The sequence below is a fragment of the Cupressus sempervirens genome, chromosome 1, assembly GCF_028749045.1.
Source record: "Cupressus sempervirens isolate cs-2001-9-10 chromosome 1, ASM2874904v1, whole genome shotgun sequence".
Classification (NCBI taxonomy): domain Eukaryota; kingdom Viridiplantae; phylum Streptophyta; class Pinopsida; order Cupressales; family Cupressaceae; genus Cupressus; species Cupressus sempervirens.
Genome location: NC_143118.1, coordinates 766,170,814 through 766,196,309, shown reverse-complemented (window position 1 = coordinate 766,196,309; position 25,496 = coordinate 766,170,814). Strand labels below are relative to the sequence as shown.

The following is a 25,496-nucleotide window of genomic DNA, read 5'->3' as shown; positions in this document are numbered from 1 at the left end:
CAGACTTGTCATTATGTATGCTTATTCCTCCCCTGACTTTTGTTCTTCATCATCACTTGTGACAAATGGTATTGGAATACTTCTTTTCATATTTAACACTTTATTCTTTTCTTAAAATATATTTATCTACAATGGAAAATTTTGCTATTTATCCATTACATCATATGCTACATTTATAAAAGGTACTTGTTCATATGATCACTGTAGTTCCATTGTCTTGTAATATATTCATTCTCATATGTATATGCATCTCCTGGGTGTCTTTGACTTTAACATCAATAACATATACTTGAAGACCTTTGACATTGTTGATGCTGACATTGGTAGTTTTATTCATTCTCATGAAATCTTTTGATATCATTGACAATACATTCATCAAATTTTGCATCTTCACTTCTACTTTCAGCACAAGGAGATCAAGATCACATTCTTGTATGCTTACTTGGGGGTTAAGTTCTCCATACCTTGTTTCGAGTTGAGAAGTGCCATGCTGCCCCGGGTTGATAAGGGCTTGGGTTCCTTGATCATGCTTGAGAGATAATGCTTAATACATAACTTCTAGGATACCACAACTAAAATGTCCCTCACAGACGCCTTGGTTTTTCTAATTGTCCTCTGTGGTTCTATTGTGTGGGGACCCTCTCTCTTGGAGTCCAATTAGGCTTCAATCAAGAGTCTAGATCATCCTTCGGTGCATTATCAGATGTCATCGGTCTAATCCCCATAGCATCATTGTGGTCAAGTTTGGAGTTGATTCTTTTAGGCTTGGGACCATCTTTGATTTGGTTTGGTTTCTTCATTGGCTTCGAAACTTTGCGGACTCTTTGGAGGGCCATCACATATATTCTAACGTGGCTTATTGATCTTCTAAGGTAGTGGTAGGTTTTGAGTTTGTTGGTAGGGTTCACTATTCATTCGCCCACACTTCTTCTCTCCTTAGGTCAGTTGGGATTGCGATGGACTGCCTCCTCCCCTTCCATTAATCTTTGGATGCCCTTGCTCGCCTCCTTCCTTCCTAGCAAAAGATGAATGAGCATGTCAGGCTCGACATCTACAAAGAATATATTATTACAGCATGCAATAGCCCTCCATGGGGGCTCTATTCGAGGATGGCATTTTATGTTGAGTACTACATGGATATCTAGTATGGGGTTATTGTGCACCCTTGTTACGTCACTTACTGCTGGACTTATGCCCTCTGCATCACTTTGGGATCTTTTACAGTTGGCTCCCCTCAACTACGCATACAAACTGACCACCAGATTGACAAGGAGGACAAGATTTTCCGCCTCTGCCCCTTGGGGGAGGTGAAGATAGATTCATTTTGTTTGTCGTTACCCCATCTTCTATGAGATTAGAGGGATGTGCTACTCCTTGTTCAAAGAGTGTAGATCCCTATGTTCATTTTTCAGATACATGGATCAACAATGTCTTGCCCTCAATGGCTAGGAGGCCATGAGGCTTCATGACCACTCTCCAGTATTTCAGTTCCCGTCGACACAAACTTTTGATCAACTCATCACCCCCTTCGCTCCTAGGTTAATTGCTCGGGGGACAAAGCGGTCAACTGGCCATTCTTTGGGCCATACTAGATTTATTAGGCCTCGCACGGGGTACTTTTAGTAGCATCATCCTATATCCAACGGTTCTTTGGGATGACCCAAGACACACCTTTACGAGCCTTATCCCTTAGTTTTGGACTACTCCCCTGTGAGAAGTATGTAGTCTTTTCTTGTTTGATTCTTTTTCTTTCCTACTTTTTTTCTAGTGGACTCTGTTTGGTGTTCCCTTTGCTGGCTGTTGCCTTAGTTGTATGCTTTTTAGTCCCTTAGACCCTTGTGGTCTCTTGTTTGACATTAATAATTTTATCTTATGTTATCTTATAATACATAATTATATTGTTACAATAAGTATAATTATAATATTATTAAATATAATTATATTATTAGTATAATTATAACAATTATATTACTGATATAATTTTACTACCCCAATATAATTATGTTTGTCGGCCTGAAGGAATCCGACCATATGTACAATTAACAAATGTACTCTCTCTTAGCTAGGCAAGAATTCTTCTTGATATCTGAGTTATGTATTGACATCTACCATGGCTGCCTCTAGAGAGAGGGTCCATTATGGCTACTCCAATGCAGGGAAATGCAAATGAATACACGTGCTCATCAGGGAATCGTTGAGTGTGATGTCACCATGTCATTGTGACATTCACTATGGCTACTCCTAGAGGGTGAACAAACACAAGTGCTAAGTCATGCTATCTCTCACGTGACATTGACCAAAGCTATTCATAGTTGGTGGATCCATCATGGGTACTCCGATGTATGGAAATGCAAATGAGCACAAACACCCATCACGAAATCATTGAATATGATGTCATCATTTCTTCATGATGTTCACCATGCCTACTCTCAGAGTGAGAATAAGCACAAGTGCTAAGTCACGGAGTCTCTCACATGACATCCTCCATGGCTACTCCTAGAGGGTGGAACATGAGCTTTCGCCCCAAAATTCTCTCTAATAGAGAAGAATGCATTAATAGGGGATTGCACCTCAAACTTCTCTCTAATAGAGAATAATGCATTGACAAGGACTTGCACCTCAAACTCTCATATAGAAGAATGTGTGAACAAAGGGCTTGCACCTCAAACTTGTCTCTCATAGAGAAGAATGCATTAACAACAACTTGCGCTTCAAATTTTTCCGTCACAAGGGAAGAACGCATTTACATCTCTAGAAGGCATTGATGCTAAGACTCCCTCTCAGCAAGTGCTTCATTCTCCGCAAACCAAGCTTGTCTTGAAAAAGAACAAACTTTTATTCTAGCAAGGGACTTGGTGAGAATATAGGCCATCTTATCATTAGTGCTAATGTGCCTCAACTGAATACCATATCTCTAATATAGTTATATTTGATCTTCACATGCTTTGACCTATCGTGTAATACAAGGTTGGAGTTTGCATCATTCTTGTGAATCCCAAGCTCACCATGTATCCATCTATCAGGAATATCAATATAATGCCTTCCATCGTACATACATGGGACTCCATCCCATGAATCATAGTTCTCTGACCGATCACTAGGGAAACCATTTTGACATGGTCTACTCCCTTTTAATAAATATGAATGAGATCTTTGAAAGTTAACTGAACCAAATCCTTTAGCTGCTCCTATCACATATTAACTGAACCAGATCCTTTAGCTTCTCCTATCACATATTAACTGAACCAGATCCTTTAGCTTCTCCTTCTATCACATAGGCAAACTTTCCTCACATGGTCTTAATCATGGAAGATACCTTTCTCTAAGAGACTCTCATCATCTAGCATAATCCACATATGGCTGAAAGTTCTAGATCCAAGACCACCTTGGACCTACTATCATAAGATTGGGCCCTAGATCAAATAGGAATATGAAAAAATCCTGTCTTACTGAAAGTCTTCTTGTTTCAAAGCATCCATGAGGAAATAGCAAAATGTAATAGTTGCTTGAGGATAAGGTACTAGTTCAGTATCTGCTCCATCCTCAAGTTTCACCCATCTAAAAATCTAGGCACTTTTGATGAATCTATGTCTTGTTATTGTTAAACTACCCTGACGCTGAATAACACACTATACAATAATGAAAAGCTGCATTCCCTTTTGTAACTCATCGAAATGATTCAAAGAGAGTGCAAAATAGGCACCTTCGAATTTCTCAGTCCAAGAATCTTTGGAATCTTTCCAAGACTCAAGAAGAGTTGTGACTCCATACATAAACATCAGTATTTGAAACCTTTGAGCAATGCCCATGAAGCCTATGGAAGCTTCTATAGTAGAATTCATTAAGACCATATCCTTTCAAACCCATCATTCATTCTTGAGAACAACTAGATAAGCTGGGTTGCTCACAAATTTGGAAAGAACAACGATTACAATAAAGGGATTTTTTGTGTCTACATTTTGCTTTGAAATTGGAGCTTCCAATGAGTTCTTTGTCTTGGAAAACAACTTTTAAATAAATGGTGTTGGCGCCAAAATTTGACAAATTTCAATCAGAAGCTCCTCCATATTCAAGCGAAAATGACCAAACTTGTCAGGAGTTTCACATATTTGATATTTGATCTAACTCAGTCACACTCACTCTATTAGTATCAACCTAAGAACGAAGCAAATGAGCATCAAGTAATGCTGTAAACGTAATAACACATACAACCAAAGCCATATGTTTGCGGCTTTCTTCAATCTTTGTTCCTAAAATATAACCTACAAGGCTACACTATAATTGTAAGGTTGAATTTGCTACTATCTTGATCCTTATTAGAATAAGCTATGCATCTCAAAAGAGTAATCGACATGTACAATGGATTGAAGGTCCAATTCCTTCATTATTAGGTCAATGGTAATTTTGCATACCCTAATCTTGCAAGAATAAGTTTAATGGTGGAATTCTCAAGGAATTGTCTTCTTTTGCAAATCTTTTGATTCCGAAATAACAATGATACGGGGAAAATTCCCTTTGACTTGAGTATGATTCGTTCTCTTTGTCTAATCATCTCTTGGGAAGCTTACGATTGGAGATTGGAAACCTCACCAAACTGTAGGTACTGTATCTATCGGAAAACTGGCCTCTCATGGCTTGATTCCTACCACAATTACCAATTTGAAGTCTCTTCCTTTGTTTGTCATCTCAAATTAGAACTTAGATGGGTAACTTTTGTTAGAGATCGTTAACTGCAATAGTCTTGTCTAGCTCAATGTGAAATAATTGAAGAATAAAAAAATTAGAACTTGTCGTTTGTGCCCCAAATCGTGTGAGGATGCTGGGTCATGTCGAGTTGGTTTCTCCAAAACAGTCTTATTTACGACACCTTCATAAGATCTTGTTGCAACTTCTAGACCTATATCTTACAAGGAACCACACTCTATCTCATCTGCACTAGTAACCCTCACAATAATCAAGCCTTCACTTAAATTCAAATCTTGGGAAACTGCTTCACGTGCACTATACCCGAACCTCTTACAAATCGCAAGCACAAAGCACTCGTTAGATAATCACCTCTTATGTTGAATTTGAAAAGCAACTTCAGCGCTCCATAATCTATACCACTATCTCTCTTAAAACAGTTTGAGTGATAACATTTCAAAGAATCTTGGTCTTGTCTCATGCCTGGACATGTTAGGTCTAAGAAACAACAATAATAAGGCATGGGCCCCCTTACGAATCTCACATCCCTAAGGATCTTCAACGTCTCTTACAATGCAAAGCTTTGAGGACTAGTCCTCATTGAAGTCTAGTTCATTTCCTTCAATCCCAATTCCTATATAGGGGACTCACTCCAGTCTTGGATTCTCCATAATAGCAATCACAGTTATTGCTCTTCTTCAAATCTAGCCAAGATTTCCTGTTCGAATAACCTGAAAAGCGGGGTATTCAAAGGCAGCTTTTATACCAAGTTATTTTTGGTGCTCATTGAACCATGGGTAATGTCTTTGTCTCCCTACCATAGATGATAAATTATTATCGTCTCCGCCCAAGCACAATGGGTTAAACTTATTATTTAGTCTGCTATAGTATTGTGTGTTCTCATTTTTCAAGAGAGGAAGATTTAATCTTCCTTATATACCTCTCCATGGTGCCCCTTGTTTAAGGGTTACCACTCTTCAAATGTGGCCCATTAATTTAATAAATGTTTCATAATTAATTATATAATTCATACATGATTATATTATCACAATAAATACAGTTATTATATTTTCAATATAATAATAATAATAATATATTACCAATATAATTTTACTATCCCAATAATTATTTATTAACATAATTATGTTTTTTGTGCCATCTTGAGGGAATCCAACCATAGATACAATTGATATTAACACCCCCCACCATATTAGAATGATTGGTAAGCATAATAACAAATATTTGCTTGTACCAGTAACAAATATTAAGGAATGTTTCTACAACAAGCACAAGCAAAGATTATAAGCCCTTCTAATTGGCAGTTTTACTTGGAGTGCATGATATTTATACTCATCCAAGTTAGGTGATGGTTAATAATCACGAAGCAATAAAACATGTTGAACAGCAGTGATTATAAGAAAGGGCAGCAAGTGTGAACAGGTGTGTCCTTTAAAAACAGAAGTATATAATCCTCTCCATCATGAAGGGTATAATAAGGAAGGAGGCCCCATTTGTAAAGGCATGGAAGAAAAATTCTAGTTCTGAATTTAATTTAGGAAAAAGAGCAGCTATGTACAACTTACTGAGAAGTGATCGGTATATCCTCTAAAAAGGACATTACAACTCATGATTCCCTCAATCGTAGGTTTTTCACATCTCAATCACTTGGAGAGAGTCGAACAGGCAGTGGAGCTCATTGCGAATTTTCCTTTGATTGCTTGTTTTGTTTTGAGTTCCTTTGCATGCTCGTCTGAGATTTTCTTTGGTTTGGACTAGGAGCTTTCTTTTGTTTGGTTTTCAAAATAGATCTCACAAATCAAAAAACATCAAAATAGATCATTTAGAAGATGGTTTCTTTTTTCACGCTCTAAAATTCTAAAAGAGTAGAGATTTAATGATAAGCCTTGCAGGTCAAAATAATATGAATGTTGAAAAAAATGCAATATTTCAGAAACTGGGTTTCTTGTTTTTGAGGCCGAAGGAAAATTAGCTTGTTTAGTTGTAGGCTAGCATCTGAAAGTAAAATGGACATTAGAAATCCATTTCTCTTTTAATGTTCTTGTTTTCCATTTTTTAGTGTTAAAGTCTTATTAGATTTTTTGTACTTTGATGAAACACAAATTAATTGCTTAGTTTGATTGCTAGTTTTTTTGTAAAAAGTATGCTCAGCAGAATGAATAATACAGGACACTATATTTTACAACTTAAGTTACTATCATGTGATTGAAGTATTTTGTAACTTTTTCTTTTCTTCCTAATGCTTGTAATCAGGTATATCCAAGTTCTATTTCCATTGATGGTATGCTAGGGAACCTGAAGATTTGTGATATGTCCCTTGGCCCAGATCACTGGTGGGGATGGCTTTGTGACATACGTGATCCAGGTTCTGATTCGCTTGTTAAGGTCTAATCTGTACTCTGTTATCTTTGTCATAATTAGGAGCTTCTTGCTCATGTATAATAGATTAAATGGTCTGAGGACCATTGCCATTGTTGTTTGTTTTGTTATTAGAAAACACAGATATGGGCACAAATAGTGACAAGTAGTAACCGGTTAATGTCAAGGATACTTGACTTCATTTGTGGCATGCCATATAAATTCAGACAAATTCACGTGTAATATGTGAATATATTGTAGAGTACATTACAATTTTTAATTTTGGTAACATTATTCAACTTAATAATTTTCTTGAGATCCTTAGTAAGCTAATAGTAGAACTAAGTCAGCATCTTCTGTTCTGTATTTACAGTGGAAGTTCCAGTCTTTCAGTAGAGACGAGGATGATTTCCATGGCTATGATTACAGTCTCAGTGGGAGACTGTCAGCTGTACGAATTGTGTTTCTGTACAGGTTTATTCAGGAGGTAATATTATTATTAGCTGTTTGGCTGTTGAGAACATTTAATATAAGAATGTATCTTGTACACTCAATTGTAACTATTTAGTGGTTCTAACTTTGGAAGTCTTTGGAATGCTGACAATGCAATGCTTGTTCGACTTTATCATGTTGCATGAAGATTACACAACTAGATCTTAACATATGCGCACATAATTTAGTTGTTTAAGGGTTTGTGATTTAGTTTTACAATTCTATATATTTCTCTTCTTGTAGTACACGTGCACACACACACGCACCCAAACCCCTTAATTTTATATTCACGTACCCACATATTAGGTTTGAATACCTGCATCTGTCCCCACACACAAACAGGTCCTCAGGGATAGAATGAAAGGAAGCAAAATGAAAGAAATTATATTAATGTTAATGAGACGTGTTGTGACAAAAAATCTGAAAAGCAGAGCAAGAAGACAAATCCTAGTGGTGAAACCAAGATGCGGGAAGTGTAGTCGTGTAAGATGTATTAATAGTATCATATCCAGCATGTCTGTGGAGTATCATAGATAGATTGATCTCCTGCCTATCTCCAATTCTGGTCTTGTACATATCAATGTGACAATAGATGCCACAAGCTGCACTTAACTCAGTATTAACTACTCTAGTCAGTTTGACCTACAACAATAGCTTAGAATACGTATCATTATAATAGTGAAACACAATTTTATTAGTAGTTAAAACTCTTCTCTGTATATCATATATCATGTCTCTCTATCATGAATGCATTCAACAATATTGACCATCATTTAGATAACTTTTTAACATGCCGATATAAAATTTGCAAAGCATTTGTTAAACTAGTGCTGTCTCTTTATTCTTTCAGGGCAGCGTTAAAGTTATCATTGTTTTCTATGTTTTCCTCAAGTTTCCACGCAAAATATGGCTAAAGGTGTTAGTATTGTCAAACCCATAAAGTCTGACGTTTCTGTGTAAGTGTACTTACCACAGATTAATCTATAATATATAATACAATACTGTGGTTAAGAAAGGTAAATACTTGGTAAATAGATTCTTACAAGTACATGGGATTCTGTGAGACACTTAGGGATATTAGATATGTTTAATTCAGAACATTCACATAAGTTTGGTTCATTACCTGACGTGTCTGTCTGTTTCAAGACCACACTTCATTCTTGGTGATGCATATCCCATATTAGATGATCCTTTTATTGGTATTGGTATGATGCGTATAGAATTTGGTGGCTACTAGCAAGCATAATTAACCATAATCTGAATCATATGTTTTCTTTTCTTGGTATAATGTTTTAGTTTCATAGTTTACAGAGAGAGAAAATAGAATCCACTAAAAATCTGCCTGGTCTGCCTTATTAGAATGTGAACTACACAATGTGATTTCCTGTGGGTTTTAATGCCATCCAGTTTGGTTATTCCTGTACATTTGTGTTATCTCAAACCCAAAGTTTTGAAAGCTTTTCATTTGGTATTTTCAATTCTTTGAGCAGGCTTGAGGTCTTTTTCAAATGTGCAAATTGCTGCCTGCCAGATGTACCTAGCAGACATTTCTTGCTGCTATTACAATAATACCTAAAGTGTATTGAATATATTTTCTTATTGAGTAAATCAAGCTGAGGAATTTTCATAATAATATTAAATAGTAGTAATCTCAATGAAAGCATTGTAGTCATATGAAAATTGCCAGGCCGTTCCTTGATATTATTCTTTTGAACATCAGAAAGAGAATCTACCTTTTAAATTAGGTCATACAAACATGTGGTGTGAATATAGATAATTTTTTTTATATGAATAGTTGTGCTGTTTCTTTCTTTCAATTAGACAGTGCATCAGAGATAATAATTATGCTGATTTTATATGCATTTATTCAGTAAGATTTTTTATTGGAGACAAATTTGTTCTACAGGTAACTGCCTATTTCATTGGTTTGGCAACTCCACAAGCTCAGGAAGCTATTCGTGTTGTAGATAAAGTTAGAGGAGTTGAATGGCTTATTCAACAATCAGAAATGGAAGGGTCACCTGCTGTTAAACTGGATGTGTCATTGGACACTCCTATTATTATTGTCCCACACAATTCCATGAGCAAAGAGTAAGTATATGTGTCAATTTAAGGGAAATAAAGAGATTAACAGGATTTAGCAGGAAGATATCTGGGAATGTTTGTATTTGAGCATTGATAAATTATGTTGGACTGATTCTATTCAATTGTCTTGTGGTGGGATTAGTTTCATGCAGCTAGATCTAGGCCATCTTCAAGTGTCAAACAAGTTTGAATGGCATGGTTGTAAAGAAACAGACCCATCTGCTGTGCATCTTGATGTTATTCAAGCTGAGGTGTGGACTTTTCATGATTTTGGTTGCCTTTAATTTTATGATTCACTAAACTCATTTGTGTTTCTAAAGAGGACTATATTGCATTTGAATCATCATTTTTCTGTGTTTTCATCCCAGATATCAGGCATCAATATGGTTGTTGGAGTTAATGGGAAACCAGGGAAATCTATGATACAAGAAGCTTCTGGACTGCGTATTAAAGTGTGTCGATCTCTGCGGGATGTTTTCAGAAAGGTTCCAGAAGTGGCAGTTGACATACAGGTTGATTAAAGATCAAATCTAGATAAGAGTTCCTTAAAAAACATTGAACATTGAAGTGCATTTGTTTTCCTTTGTTCTTTGTCATTTTGTAGAGAGATAAATCATAGATCATTAGATAAGATAATCACTTAGATGTGTACTATTTTTGAAGTTATAAGGTTGGAATAAAAATGTTTATAGATTCTTTGAATGCCATTGTTTTTCAATGATTTATAGAGTCCCTATCAGTCGTACAGTAGGAGTGGGAGATACATTTCTGCTATAGCTGGGGTTTTGGTTCCTTTTCTGATATGGCAGGGGTACATAATTTATAAATATAAATGAAAATACATATACATCGACTTCAAATATAGAGAAACAGTAATGCAATTTATATATTAGAAAGCATAAAAAATTTAACATCAATAGATTATTCAAGACTCAAATATTCATCTATGAACCATGTCACAAGGTTTGAGTTTGAATTCGTGTTTGACAACAAGAAAATTCAGCGGATGGCAAAAACATCAATAAAAAAAATTGTCATTGGATTCATTTGATCAGAACTCGATTTCTTAAAACACACAATAAATAGGTTCAGTTTGAATGCATTATGTTATAATATTTTAAATTTAAATGAAATATTATTAATTTGTAAATAATAAATATATTATATTTTATATACTTACAAATTAAAATATTAGTTATATATAAAATAAAAACAAATTAAATAACAAATCTACTTGTTTTAAAGGATAAATTTGAAAGATCTTAAAATTTATTTAAAAAATAAAATAAAAACAAAAGCTAAAATTAAATCTAAGTATTTATCTCTGTGTTAATTTTATTTCTGAAGGTTTCAGTGAGCTGGAAGAGGTTTTTCTCCCCATGATATATATGTTCATTTGCATCTTTCCGACATTAACAAATGTTTAAAAAGCTTCATCCTAGTCGGACGTGGATGCATACGTCGCTCTACTAGTACAAATATAGGGCAAATTTGGACAAATTCTAGTCCTGTTTTGAAGTAAGCAAATTTTGAATTCCATGGCTGGAATTCAGCAAATCTCGTGACTAAATCTACGAATTATTATTTTGATTTGCAAAATTCAAAAGCTATAGGCATAGAATGAAAATCCAAGGGGTTCTAAATTCATTCTAGCATTCATTTTGTAGTCAAAAGTAAAACAAAGTGACAAACACATCAAATCTGTTAGTCTGTGAAATAAAAAAGAGTCAAAATCATTTGTGATCCTCATATTTAAACTCTAGGGTCAAGTCATCAATGTTAAGAATGTTCCTTGCACTGCCTTGACCTCATCAATGTGCCTTGTGTACTCAAGATTACGGTCTTGGATGTTGATGATAACTTGATGTTTTCCAGTTTATCATATTTACTTTTCTTCTAACATTCTAGATTGACTTATAAGCGTGTTTTTCATTTTCTGTGGGCTTAGGGAAATTAACACTGGAAAATTTAACTGTTTGAATTGGGTACCTTTATACGAGGGTTGTGGGTGTTATTGTGAGCTGTGTTTTTGTGCATTTTTAATGGCCTGCAATTTGTTCCGCGAAATATCATGGTTTTGGCGAAATATCACCGTTTTTTTCAACTATGGTTTTAGGGTTTGACATAAACAAATATGATATTATAGGCCGAAATAGCACATGTTTTAATTGCAATATAAGTCAAAAAAGATGTTTTTCTTTTTAATCTTCAGATGTCCGTGGAGGCACTTGGATGCATCAGGATGCCTATGGATGCCGTCCACTTGGATGCATTGGGATGCCTATGATGCATCCAAGCGCCTCCGCGGACATTTGAAGAATAACAAACAAAAAAATCTTTTTTGACTTATATTGCAATTAAAAAGTGTGCTATTTAGGCCTATAATATCATATTTGTTTATGTCAAACCCTAAAACCATAGTTGAAAAAAATGGTGATATTTCACCAAACCCATGGATGGCACCTGTAGGCATCTGGACGGCATCCATAGGGCATCTTCACGCCCCCGCATGCCTGTCCCCCTCTGCTTCCACCTCCCTGCTCTCCTACTAAGAATCGGTATCCTAGCAAATAAACCCTAAATTTGATAGGGAAAACCTAAACAAAAATCTGAAAAATAAAAAATACTTCTGGGATTTCAGGTTCCAGTGTTACATATGTTGCGAATGCTGCCAGAAGTTAGTACATGATTACACAAGATCAATCTCAAATGCATTGAATGCCATCATTGTGATGATTAAGTGAGATGGAAGAAGAAATTGTGAAAAACTAAGCTGTTTCGATGTTTTTCTGTCTGAGGAACATATTTATGCACTGGGAAGTATTTTATTTTGCTCTTAGTTGTGCTTTTTGAGGAATTAACTTGGGGAAAACTTGCTGGTGAGTAAATTACCTGTGATTTGCCTGTTTTTTTTTTCTTTTGAATACTTGTAACTCAGCAACTTTCTAGGAATTTTTCAATCTATGCAAATAACTACCATGTGCCAAAGACAGCTAACAGCTCAGAGTTTGTATTTCAGAATTGTCGTATTTTTTGCACAAATGTTTAATTAGTGTATAAATCTCTGACAAGATAGTGATGAACCTTTATTATGCTATTTTGTACATGTCTGCAGTTAACATTTTCATGGAACATTTCAGTCGTTTTTGTGTTCTGAGTCTCACTAGATATTTTTCTTTTAGTATTTTAAGGAATCATTTTCCATGGACTGTTGTATATTATATGACCACTTTCTGTAGTTTCTGCTTAAATATGTGCACTAGTTTAATACAGCATCTCGGTCATCTGCACAGAATGCTAAAACATAATTAAAATTTTCTCTCTTTCATTTCTTTATTACCAAATTGATGATAAAGGATAGGCTTACAAGTTTATAATCTATGAAAACTTATGCTGTCTAATTTGGCTATGTATTGAGAACCCATCATGAAAATAAGTTGCTGTACAAGTATTACCAGAAGTATCCATTTGGGAATACATTAGATGAAACTATGGAATAATATTTCTGACTTTTGCATTGATATATACGTGCAGTTGCTTAGACATTAAAGATTTGGTAAGTTGATATTTTAACATATCTTAGGGGATAATAACATGTTGCCTGTTTCCTGCTGGGATTCGACATAACCAAGACTAATCTGAACTGCACAATGTATTGATTAGGTTGACTTGCTGCATGGGGTAATGTCTGACAAAGAGTATATGGTTATTATAGACTGTGCTTCATCGAATATATCTGAAGATGCAGATCTTCCACCTTATGTGAGAGCAATTCCAGAAGGAAAATCAAGTGTACCACAAGTGGAAAAACATAGTGAACAAGCTGAACCAAATCAAAGCACCGCATCGAATGAAGATCAGTTGAGCAACCAAGATGCTTTATCCCATACGTTGTTGCTAGTGACAGTTGAGATCCAAAATGTATCAATGGAGTTATATAATGGAATTGATCGAGACTCCCCTCTTGCTCGCATGGATGTATGTTCCTCTAATCTTAGCTAAAGAAGATTAATTTTTCTGTAGCTTTTGACTATTTAATGGTTGAACTTACAGAAGTCTTTTAATAATTCGCAAATTACATTTTGTTGGTTTCAACAGTAAGGTTTTAGGTCTCATCCCGGAACCTGCTATCATTATGAGTAATATGTATCATCGTTTACCCTTGCCGTTTCCTCATTTTTAATGGCATAAGAAATTTATAAATTCTGCATGCAGCTGCAAGGACTCTGGGTTGCTTACAGGACCTCCTCAATATCAGAAATAGATCTTTATGTCACTCTTCCCAAATTGTCAGTTATGGATCTGCGGCCGAGCACACAGCCAGAAATGCGCTTAATGCTGGGATCAATGGCAGATGCTGAGAAAAATGATATCCATAATGATTCTAGTTTGCCAACAGAGTATGACAGCCTGAAACTGACCATGCTAGTAATGGACTGGAGAGTTAAACCTGATTCTCAAGCCTTGGTTGTTCGGATACAACAGCCACGCCTGCTTGTTGTTCTGGATTTTTTACTTGCAGTAGGGGAGTACTTTGTACCATCACTAGGTGCTATCACTGGAAGGGAGGAAGCAATGTATGTTGAAAATGATCCTATAACCAGGTGTGATCATATTCGCCTCAATTCTTCTGTCCATGAGCAGAAAGAAGATGTTGTATGTTTGTCTCCAGATCGACAACTGATTGCAGATGCCTATGATGTGGATGAGTTTACATATGATGGTTGTGGTAAAACAATCTACCTGATTGAGAAGAATCATTTGAAAGGAAACTCTTGTCAAAGTACTCATCCCTTGATTGTAGTTGGGTATGGAAAAAAGCTTCGTTTCAAGAATGTAAAAATTAAGGTTTGTATATAAAATTTAATTCTGCATTATTTTTTCATTTAGAAACATGACATTTGTTTAGAAAATTGTGAATTTCTTTGTCTGCCACTCGAAAATAAAATTAAAGAAAACCAAAATTTAAAATATGGAAGCCAATAGGTTTTTGTCCTCAAGATCTCTAAGGGTTTTGGGGGTTAAATGCTTCAAACTTCAAATTTTAAAAAACAATCAGTGAGAAAGTTGGATGCTTTGGTTTGAGTGTTGACATCTCTTTTATAGACACTACTTTGGGTCCTCTGTTTTTTTTAATTTTAAATTTTAAAAATTTGCTTCCCCTGCTACCCTCCCGATTATTTAGAAGACACTTTAAATTACAAAAATGCACTGTTTGAATTACATCACGAATGCAATTATACTATAATTTTTGAATACTAAATTGACTGTATAATAATATTTCAGTTAATGATAACAGATTTCCACAACCCATGATCTTATATGTTATGCTTCTGCATGAGATTGTGTGAGTTTTTTTATCATCAGTGTTTCAGATCATACTGAATGATCTATCATCAGGATGAGAGAGCCCAAGAATGCCAAAAGATGGAAACCAATATTGTAAGTTATCCTTTTGAAAATCAAATGATTGGAGCTCACTTAAAATATTACTATTTTGGTTGTTTTATTTCTTAGGCTGTAGGAAATAAATTAGGCTTTGGATCTTCAATCATTTCCTTTTATTTTTGGGAAGGGGGGATGATAGAAGATTGAACCATCACTCTTGCTTTTTGAAGCCAGACTTACCTCTTCTTGAGATGTCTTTTTAGATTAACCACTTCTTGAGATGCGTTTCTAGATTTACCTCTTCTTGAGATGTGTTTTCTAGATTTGCCCTTTTTTTATACTTCTTTTAAATTAATTTCACTTGGATATTGGGATTTCCTTTCTCATCTTCTTGATCCTTTTCTTCTTTCTTTAAGTCTTCCTTGATGTCTTTTCTTTGTGGTTTTTCTTGACATTATTTTCCTCCAACAATATAGGTACAGTTTTCTGTTTGAAGTTATTTATTCTTCAAAGAGCATATCTCTAATTATGTAGATCTTCTGAGTTTTCGGATCATCTGTCTTATAAAACTAATAACTTCTATTATGATTAGACAGAAGAAAGATACACTTGATGCTTCTTTTAACAATTTTGTCAAGTTTTTGTTTAGGACAATGTACACAGTCTCTAGGATTTAAATGAATAAAAATCTATGTTACCCCAGGTTTCCTGGATGAGGGGACGGGGAAATGAGTTTCTGGGATGGATTTTATCAATAATAAACACTCAATACTTTTGTAGAACTCGAGCAATAATTTTAGAAGGAATGGTATCTAATACACATTCCTTGTTTTGTGAAGACCTTGAGCAAAAAATCTAGAATTGTTATCATTTGCAATAGAATACATTTTGTCTCTTTTCTTATCAAAATTATCGTACAAGTTATTGTCAATTAACTGACAAACGGAAGTAAATTCCTTTTCATTTTTGGCTCAAATAGTACATTATGCACTTTCTTTGTCTGATTTGAAGAGGCATAACTCCTTTACCTTTGACTTGTATAGAAGAGTCGTCTTCTAGATGTAGGGCTCTGTTTTGCTGAGCCATCCTTTCTGTCGGATCAAATGTTTAGTTGCTCTTGATTCAATATATCAAATGTCAGTTTACCAAGGCAGTTACAAAGTAGCTGAAACTAGAATTCATAAAACATGGGATGTGATTAGAAACAGACAGGCCAATATTTTGATGTTGACTCAGGACTTGGCAAAAACTCTGCATACTAAAACAATACTCAAATTTAGTATACTTAAATAACATGCACAATATTGTTAAAAACATAAGTGATGAATTAAATTCTTTCACAAACACAAAAATCATCACAAGTAATATGAAATTGGATTTTTATTCTGCTATCACAGGAGTTCGAGGTAAATCTTGATAAATACTTACCAAAAACATGGCAGCTAAGTTTTTAGAAAGTACCTCATGGAGAGTACTCTTGTTCATACATGAATAATTTTCTCTTCATCTATGTTAGTAACTTGTAGGGTTTTAAAACTACTCAAAAAAAATCATCAAAAAATTGTTATATACAGTCCTGTGCAAACTGGTGACATAGATAAAGAGAATTATTCATGTATGAACATGAGTAGAAAAAGGGGCTAAGTGTTTCAAGACAGCATTGATTGACAACAGATCTTTAGGTTGAATCATGTGGGTGGAAACGATGCCTCTTATTTTGTCCACGCATAAGCATGATACTGAATGTTTTTTGATCCAACCTCTGATAGTAGCTTCTTCTTGGGCTAGAGGGCAAGATATTGAAATTTACCTCTAGCCCAAACTTGCTCTGATAAAATTTTGTAATTTGTGGCCTTTTAACACTCTTTATTTTGTTTTTGTTCCACCAGCCTCCTGGATCATCTGATTTCACTGGTCTTATTAATGTTTCCCTTCATATCACTCTTCTTGCTGACACGTATCGTCATATCATTGTAAACTATTCTCTTTTTGTTGTTACCTCCATTCTTGTTGCGCACATAGATCTGAAAGAATACTATAGTGCCTTGTCATCAATGGTTATTATTAATCAAATTGTGCATCCATTGGTTTTCATCTTGAATGGTGCAATACATGTTCACAAGTTGCCAGACTGCCAAAGAACATGAGCTGAAAAAAATTGATCATATACCATGCACATAACATTTGTACCTGTCAAATCAATGCCTATATCCTAAGATTTGACTGTTTACAAGTTGGTTGCCAAAGCCATTGTCGGTTAGGAAAGTATTGGTGGAGACAACTGTACATAAGCAAGATAAATAATAAATTACCCGAGTTGACAATAAAATATTTAACATTAGTTCATTGGATGCCAAATCATTTATTCATTCATACGCAAGTAGCAATAACTGAAGTAACATGACTATCTATTGATATATGGAGCAAGTACTTCCTTGTTTCTTCTTTGTTTGTCTCATTCTTTCTTCTTTTTCTTCTTCATTCTTTCTTATTAATATTCTCCTATTGTAAAATTCACTATTTTAAATTTTTTTTGTTAGAGCAATGCCCCGAGCTAGGATCATAACATGCAGAAACCTTTACAAAGAGAACTACTCACTGGAATGAAAAAAGGTCGATTATGAGATACTTAAGAATGTAGAGCAGTCTTTCTTATAAAGGCAGAGGAGAAATAGGTAGATGCAACTACCAGATCTGAAACTACATTTTAGCTGGTTTATTAAATATTGATTTGCTCAAGGAAGCTTAAAAGCAACTCCACGAATAAGTGAAATTCCTATTTACTGCAATAGTTTTGAAAATTTCCAATGACAATTTTGTCGTTGTTTAATTGCTGAAAAGTCAGCTTGTTGAGTTTCAATGAATCTGAATCATAACATACTGATATATACAGATACCTGCATAGACACATGATACACACATCCATTGTTCCTTACATCACCAAACCTTAAATATTATTGTCATCTTGAAAGTGTCTTGTATGCCTTTTCCCTACCTTGTTGTGGAGTGATTATTTCTCCATTAAATTCAATTACCTGATCTACAACCCAATTATACAGTCTATAAATTATAATATAGACAATTAACTTTCAAATGAACTTCATGTGAGATCCTTATTGTTTGGCACCAGTATTAGTAATTCTTTCTCCATCTACAGTACATATGACCATTAGTAGTGTCTTCACTGTCTATCTGAGATGTCTTCTTATGCTGTCTCTATGAAACTATGCTCATGTATTTCCTAGCCCTTATCCATCTTCTGCTATTGAAACTGCAGGTCAGTTCTCTATCAAGAAGAGACAATTACAATTGTTGACATAAAAAACTGGCAATGTGTGTTAATAAGTTTGTGTTTCTGTCTGCCATCTTGCATTGGAAGCTGATGGTGTCTGAACAATGCATGCCTTTTGATCCTTTTCTAAGAGGAGGTGCAGCTCCTCACATCCTTCTCCAAAGCTACAAATTAAGCCATAGGAGAAAATTGGTTGATCTCAATGTCTGCTAGCAGATCTGCCTATCTATGGTGTTCTCTGAGACAACACCGAAGTGTTTGCACGAATGATTTTCCTACCTACCTGGATTCACTTAAAATGCTATCCAGTTTCCAGCTTGGTATTTTTAAATTTGTTCTCACCTCAGTTGCTATAGATTCCTGCCTAGATTCTTCTCCTTCTACAAAGCTACTAGTGTTATCTCTTGGTAGTAAATCTGTCCCTGCCTTTTGAAGTTTTACCTTGATTCTCTTTAAAATTTCACCTTTGGCATCCTGTGCAAAGGAGACAAATTGGCTTTTCATTCACTCTAATTTGTTGTGTCAGATTATCCTTCAACCTGTCCCTTTTTTCTAGTAAGTTAATGGGCGGTTAAATTTTTTGTGCTTTCATTCATTAGAAGTGGAAAGTACCTTATGCTCCCTGCAGGTCAATAAGTCATGACGTATGTTTATATTATGTGCTATACGTCGAAATGCTAAGTGGAAATATTTTTGTTAAGGAAATTGTAAAGGAGCACATAGTTTTCCAAAATTTTCTTACTGCTATATTGTTAACTTTATCTGGCAAATACTTAGAGATAAAATCTAACCAGAATGTCTAAAGGTTCCAAATATACTGTTGATCTATATGAAGTGGATACAATGTTGGCATCTCATGTAATTTACTTAGAATTGAGTTTATCATGACATCTAGCCTTTTTGTTTGGGTCTAGACTACAGATTGATAGCTTCCCATGTTTTTATGATCCTCTGTAACAGCATATATTTTTTATTTTTTGTTGCCTTTTAAGCAGAATGGCTTACGACTTGGAGAGTGCATAAACTTGAGCAGCAATAGCAGCTATTGTGCCTCTGCAGAAGATGGTGTTATATTTGATGTTCATAACAAAGGTAGCCAAGAAGAAGACCATCCTGGTTATGATACGACAAAGGATGAAGTCCAGCATTTGTCACTTGTTTCAGAGAAACATGGAAATTCTTATAATGAAACAAACAACTTTATCATTGAAATTCAGGTACTCACTCGGATGATTTTTTATATCTAGACTTTATAAGTAAGGGGCTGGAGGGAAAACTGCCTCATACCATGTTTCTTTTTGGTTTTAAATAAGATGTAAAAGGCTTCCATGAAATTAATTACATTGCAGTAGGTAGGATCCAACATAATTCTGGAATGCAGATTGTGCACAATTGTTTGATTTTCTAGTTTAACCGGATGCTGATGGTGCTTGAAATTGTTCAGCCTGTAGGTGAACAAGAAAAAAACATGTAATAACTTAACAAAGTAAAATACTATTCATTCATCAAATGCTTTTTGTACATAACAATGTTCCACACAATGTTTGATGCCAAATACACAAGTGAAAGCTACCCTTATAATATCCAAAACGGTGCTTATGAAATGACACAACCGTGTTCACACTGGTAACTGCCTAACTACCATTTTGCTGGACAACATCACCACCACGCGCCCCCCCACCCCCCCCCCCCCCCCCGCCCCTCAAAAAAAACAGTCGTCTCCTGGCAACTCAAAACTAACAAAATTAGCAGACAACATACAACAGAAAAACGACAGGCTAGGGAGGAGGTTGCGTCCCTGAAGTGTTCTGCTGTCGGTGCAACTCATAAGCTTGATCAATGCGGATGCGTATGTCCTTCTATGTCCATGTGTTGACTTGCACTACCTCTTTCAGGAGAAGTGCTGCCTCCATGGCCTTGGTCCGGCTGTCTGCAATCCTTGTTCAGCTGCTTGCAATTTTTGTTCAGCCATTTCCTTATCTCGCAAAAGCGCTGCTTGCTTGGCTGCCCATGTTGCCTGCTGGTTGATTAATTCAGCAGCCAACTTCTCTCGAGCCTCTATCTTGACTACCGTAGACCTTATTACAATAATAGATAAGACGTCTATTATTAGTTAATGGTTATCTATTGTAAATATTTAGTTAACTTTAGTTAACTTTCGTTTTTTTAGTTTTATTTGTTAGAATAGAATATTTCTATTCTTTCCGCTTTATTCTTTTGTATAAATTGACCTCTCGGTCTCTGTTAATAATAAGCAAGTATTTACCAATTACCTCATAATATGGTATCAGAGCTATTACTTAAATTTTTTCATGAAATTATTTGTTTAAATTTTTTCAAAATTATTTCCATTGAATTTCTCTAAAACCCGCTTAGGGTTTTCGGCCTAGAGAAATTCCCGAACTCGGGTCTGCAACTCGCGTGGTATTACTGGTCCTTTTTTTGAGCCGAACTTCTTTGCAAAACGCGGCCTGAACTAAACTCCATTTTTTTCAAGGTTTGGCGTCCATTTTTTTCAGGGTTTGGCATCCATTTTTTCAGAGTTTGGCGTCCGATCTGCTCGGTTCAAGAAGACTGCATGATTTTTCCTAATCACGATTTTGGCCGTCGGATTTGTGACTGGTCTTGGACCGCGTTTTTAACCCTCGTTTTTGGCACTGATTGAAGCTTGATCGGAGTTCGATTTATCACACCTCCTCATTCTCTCCATTGTCAAAGCCCTAACGCCTGAATCATGATCAAAATCGGCCATTTTTTGCTATTTTTGACCTCTTTGGCCGCTGACTGCTATTTTGCTCGAAACCCTAATTTTTGGGGTCAAAAAAATATTTTGTTTGTAGATTCTTGGTGGGTTTTTCGAGAGCTCAACTGGGTTGTCGTTCATTTTTTCTGGGTGCCTCAATTTTTGTGCTATTTAGATCATCTCAATGCTCTCGACTGGCTATGTTGGTTGAGCCTCTGCTAACAAAGATGAAGATATGGTGACAACAACGTTAGAGCCGATCACATCTAGTCAAACATGAGGTTTGGGCTTTGGCGCGTGCATCTCTGTTGCTGGCATTGTTGGTGCAATTGGATTTGCTAAAACATTTGGTGGAGTCATAACATCTATGGTTTCTGTCCTGGCCGTCAGTGTAGGCATGATAACTGGCACATGTCTCTGGCCAAATGGAGGAATAAGTGAGGGAGTGGCTGCCAAGTGTGCCGAAGTCGGCAAATGGGAAGGGGTGAAAAGTGTAGACCCTTTGACTACCGTATCATTTCGAACCTTTGTCGAGGTACTCTCTTCCTCGAAATTGGCCCCATTGCTCTCTGTGGTTTCCTCCCTTCCTCTATCCGTGTCCTCGTATGCATCCAACCCTTGCAATACCCTCTTATGACCGGCTGTAGTTTCACTCATTTCTAAATGCCTCCAGTAGAATACTGAAGGTTCTCCTGGCGCCAATTTCCCCCATGGTGGAACTTCAAAGTCATCTGTTGGAACTTGATGAAGGGTTGCTTCTAGAAACAAATTGATGGCATGATGTGGCATGAAAAATGTTCGATGCTGTAATGCCATAAACTCCTCCATTTTATCTGCAAGGACCATGGCCCAATCATACACAATACCCTTCATTATGTTGTTCATGAATGGGTGATTTCTGAGGCCCTACTTGCCCCCATCAACCTAGTTTTAGTTACATCCATAGTACATCTCCAATGGCCCTCTCTAATGAAATCTCTTCGTAGTCCTCTACTCTTGGCACCTTCCACCACAGACTCCATTTCCTCTGGTGTGATGTCGCGGCCCACCAATTTTACCCAATATTCCTTGCGTTCTTGCAGTAACTTTTGATTCTTGGTCACCACTTTGTGGCCTCCTTGGCTAGGAATGCCAAGTACCCTGTTGAAATCTTGTGCTTTGAAGGAGACCGTCATCCGTTGCTTCTTGTAGACAAATGTTCTTATTTTGCTATTCTTGTTGTATGTTGCGATCATGGTTCTCAGGATCGTATCAAACAACTGAACGGATTAGAATTTGCTTGATTAGGTTTATATTCCGTCTCTTGCCACCATCTCCGACACTCATTGCCATTCAACCCTTTGAACTGAATTGTGAGATGTGACAGATCGACCTTCACCTTCTGTTTCTTACTGCTAGATGCTGTCGACCCTGCAACTCGGACTCTAGAAGCCAACACTCTCGCATTCTTTTCCATACCAATTTGTCTTTCCACTGTTTTCTTTTTCCTGCCGACTGCATTGTAACGATCTCTTGTTTTGTCTTTTACTGTAACAAAGCAAAAATGGTTAGGTTTTTGCTTCTTCTTTTCCGTTCTCTATAGCTTGCTTCAGCCCTTTGTGTTATTGCCAATCTCCATGGAATGCTTCCTTCTTCCTGGCGGCTTCTTTAGTCTTTCCTGCGACTAACCCTTTTCGACAGAGTTCTCTTCTCTTTCCTTGCCAGTTTCTTTTATTCTTCTTTCCCTTAGCGAATAGTCTTTTTTTATAGATTTTTTTTATTTTTTATTTTTTTAAATTTTAAGTCGATACATCGAATTCCTGTTTGGTATTCCTGCGCATTCTGCCTTGTTGCTGTTCGCGATAAATATTTAGCTTGGACCCATTGATGGCGTTAGGGATTTCTCGCCCATCCAGCGTCCATAGTTTTATGGATCCATTGTCGTCAACTTCTCTCACTTTATATGGTTCGAGCCATTTAAGCTTGAATTTACTTGGTTTTATCTCGTTGCAGCCGTTGTACCGAAGTATGAGTTGGCCCAGCTACAATCTTGTTCTTTTCAAATGTTTGTCGTGCCATGCCTTTTGACGAGTCTGCGCCACCTCTGTCGCCCATTGCATTGTTAATCTGTGTTCATCCAATTTGTTCAATTGATATAGGCATTCATGTAGACTCTCCATATCTCGGAGTCTATTTTCGATTACAATCAGCAAACTTGGGACCATAAATTCAGATGGTGCCACGACTTCTTGGTCAAACAATAACTGGAACGACATCTGTCCAGTTGTGACTTTGAATTTCGTGCGGTGGGCGCACAACGCCAAAAGGCAATTTTTCCTCCCAGTCTGCTTGTTCAACTTCGCATGATTTATTTATGATGGCCACTAGAATTTTATTTGTCACTTCTGCCTAGCCATTGGGTCGTGGGTAGTAGGGACTTGACAACAAATGAAAAATCTTGAATTCCGTTGTCAATAATCTGATCACTTGATTGACAAAGTGACCCCCTCTATCACTTGTCAACTGAATAGGTATGCCATACTGTGTGATGATCTGTTCATACAAAAACTTAGCTGTACTAATTGCAGAGTTGTCGGGTAGTGCTCGTGCCTATACTCATTTTGTTAAATACTCTGTAGCCACCACTATGTATTGGCAATGTCGGGCCTTACTTTCCTTTAGCGGACCCACGAAGTCTAATCCCCAACGTTCAAACACCGTCTGGGCGTGGGATGTGTTTAATGGCATGAAGTCCCTCTGGAGTGGTTCGCCGGCTCTTTGCCGTGTATCGTAGCTCAACACCCATTCCCGTGCATCATTGTAAAGTCCGGGCCACCATAACCCAACAAGCAGAACTTTCCATGCCGTCGTGTCGGGTCCCATGTGCTGCTTACTGGACCTTCATGTGCTTCCTTCAGAACACTTTGCACTTCTTCTTCCATTACACGTGTACCATCTTGGAAGAACGACGATTCCGAATAAGTGTGCATTTGGAAAATCATCATTGACCCCTTCCGGTGGCTCTCCAGACTTGATTCGGGAGAGCTCTTCCCAGGTCGCACAATGATGGTGAAGGTGAATTCCTACAGTAGCAACAACCATCTGCTAATCTTGCCTTGCATAATTGGTTTTTTCACTAGGTACATCAACGCCTGGTGATCCATGTAAAAGGTAAATTGTGTAGCTAATAGGTGATGTCTTAATTTTTGTACTGAGTACACCATCCCGAGAGCCTCCCTTTCAGTGGTGCTATAATTCTTCTTGGCTTTTGATAGTAGCCGGTTTGCGAAATACAGTGGGTGATTGAGGCCATGGTCACCAGTCTATGCCAATGTTGCACCTATGGCGAAGTTTGAAGCGTCCACATGGACGTGGAACTCCTTGCCCCAGTTTGGGTTCGCCAAGATGGGTGCCTCCAATAGTCTATTTTTCAACTCTACGAAGGTCGTCGCTTGGTTTGAACTCCAGACGTACGATTTTCCCTTTCGTGTCAACTTGTTCAAAGGAAGAGCAATTTGGGCATAGTTCTTTATGAACCATCTATAATATCCAATGTGCTTGAGAAAAGATTGGACTCCAGATACCACCTTCGGGGCCTCCATTTCCACAATCACCCTTACCTTTTTCTGGGTCGGTCTTCAATCTTATCTTGCACACAATGTGCCCAAGTAGTTTGCCTTGAGGAACCATGAATTGACATTTTTTCGGATTCAATGCCAACCTTGCCCGTTGACACCTTTCCATACATTCCTGGAGTGCCTTCATGTGGTTGTCCTGCCCACTGAAGATGGACCAATCATCCAAAAATGCTCGGAAGTTGTCTACTGACATTTTGTCAAATATGTGATAAATGATCCTCTGAAACGTGGCAGTTGCGTTACACAATCCGAAGGGCATTCGGTTGTATGCATACGCTCTATCCTTCACAAAAGTAGTTTTTAGTTTGTCCTCTTCAACAATGGAGATCTGGTTATAGCTAGAGTATCCATCCATGAAGGAATACATCTCGTGTCCAGTTGCCGCTTCTAGAATCGTGTCAATGAACGAAATTGGAAGGGATCTTTTATTGTGACGGTGCTGAGGCACCAGAAGTCCACACATATTCGAATTTGGATCCCGTCCTCCTTCATCAATATCACAATTGGTGACACTCACTCACTTGTTTGTAGTTTGACTATGACGCTGGCTTCGAGCATTCGTTGTATTTCCTCATCTACGTAGGTTGCGTAGTTCTTATTCATTCTGTACGAGTGTTTCTGCACAGGTATGGCTCTGGGTACCAATTTTATGTGGTGGACACACATCTCTGGCAGGACCCCTTTTAAATCCTTGTAAGTCCTCGCAAATACATCTTTGTACTCCATAAAGATTTTAAATGCCGTGGCCTTCTATACCGAGTTCCAGTCGTCTGTAACAAGTATGTTCATGGGATTCTTCACATCGCCAAGATTGGTAGAC

The 25,496-nt window shown here is 36.8% G+C and overlaps 1 protein-coding gene across 1 annotated transcript in view; it reads left to right on the top strand.

Moving 5' to 3' along the window:
* The window catches only part of LOC149580147 (calcium-dependent lipid-binding family protein), a 321,232-nt gene that overhangs the window by 184,091 nt on the left and 111,645 nt on the right, over window positions 1-25,496 (top strand). Inside the window, exons 29-36 of the mRNA XM_089789740.1 lie at window positions 6,955-7,086; window positions 7,433-7,546; window positions 9,458-9,642; window positions 9,779-9,887; window positions 10,005-10,148; window positions 13,300-13,614; window positions 13,852-14,484; window positions 19,312-19,533. Coding sequence (XP_089645866.1) covers window positions 6,955-7,086; window positions 7,433-7,546; window positions 9,458-9,642; window positions 9,779-9,887; window positions 10,005-10,148; window positions 13,300-13,614; window positions 13,852-14,484; window positions 19,312-19,533 — 1,854 coding nt within the window. The remainder of the gene's footprint in view (window positions 1-6,954; window positions 7,087-7,432; window positions 7,547-9,457; window positions 9,643-9,778; window positions 9,888-10,004; window positions 10,149-13,299; window positions 13,615-13,851; window positions 14,485-19,311; window positions 19,534-25,496) is intronic.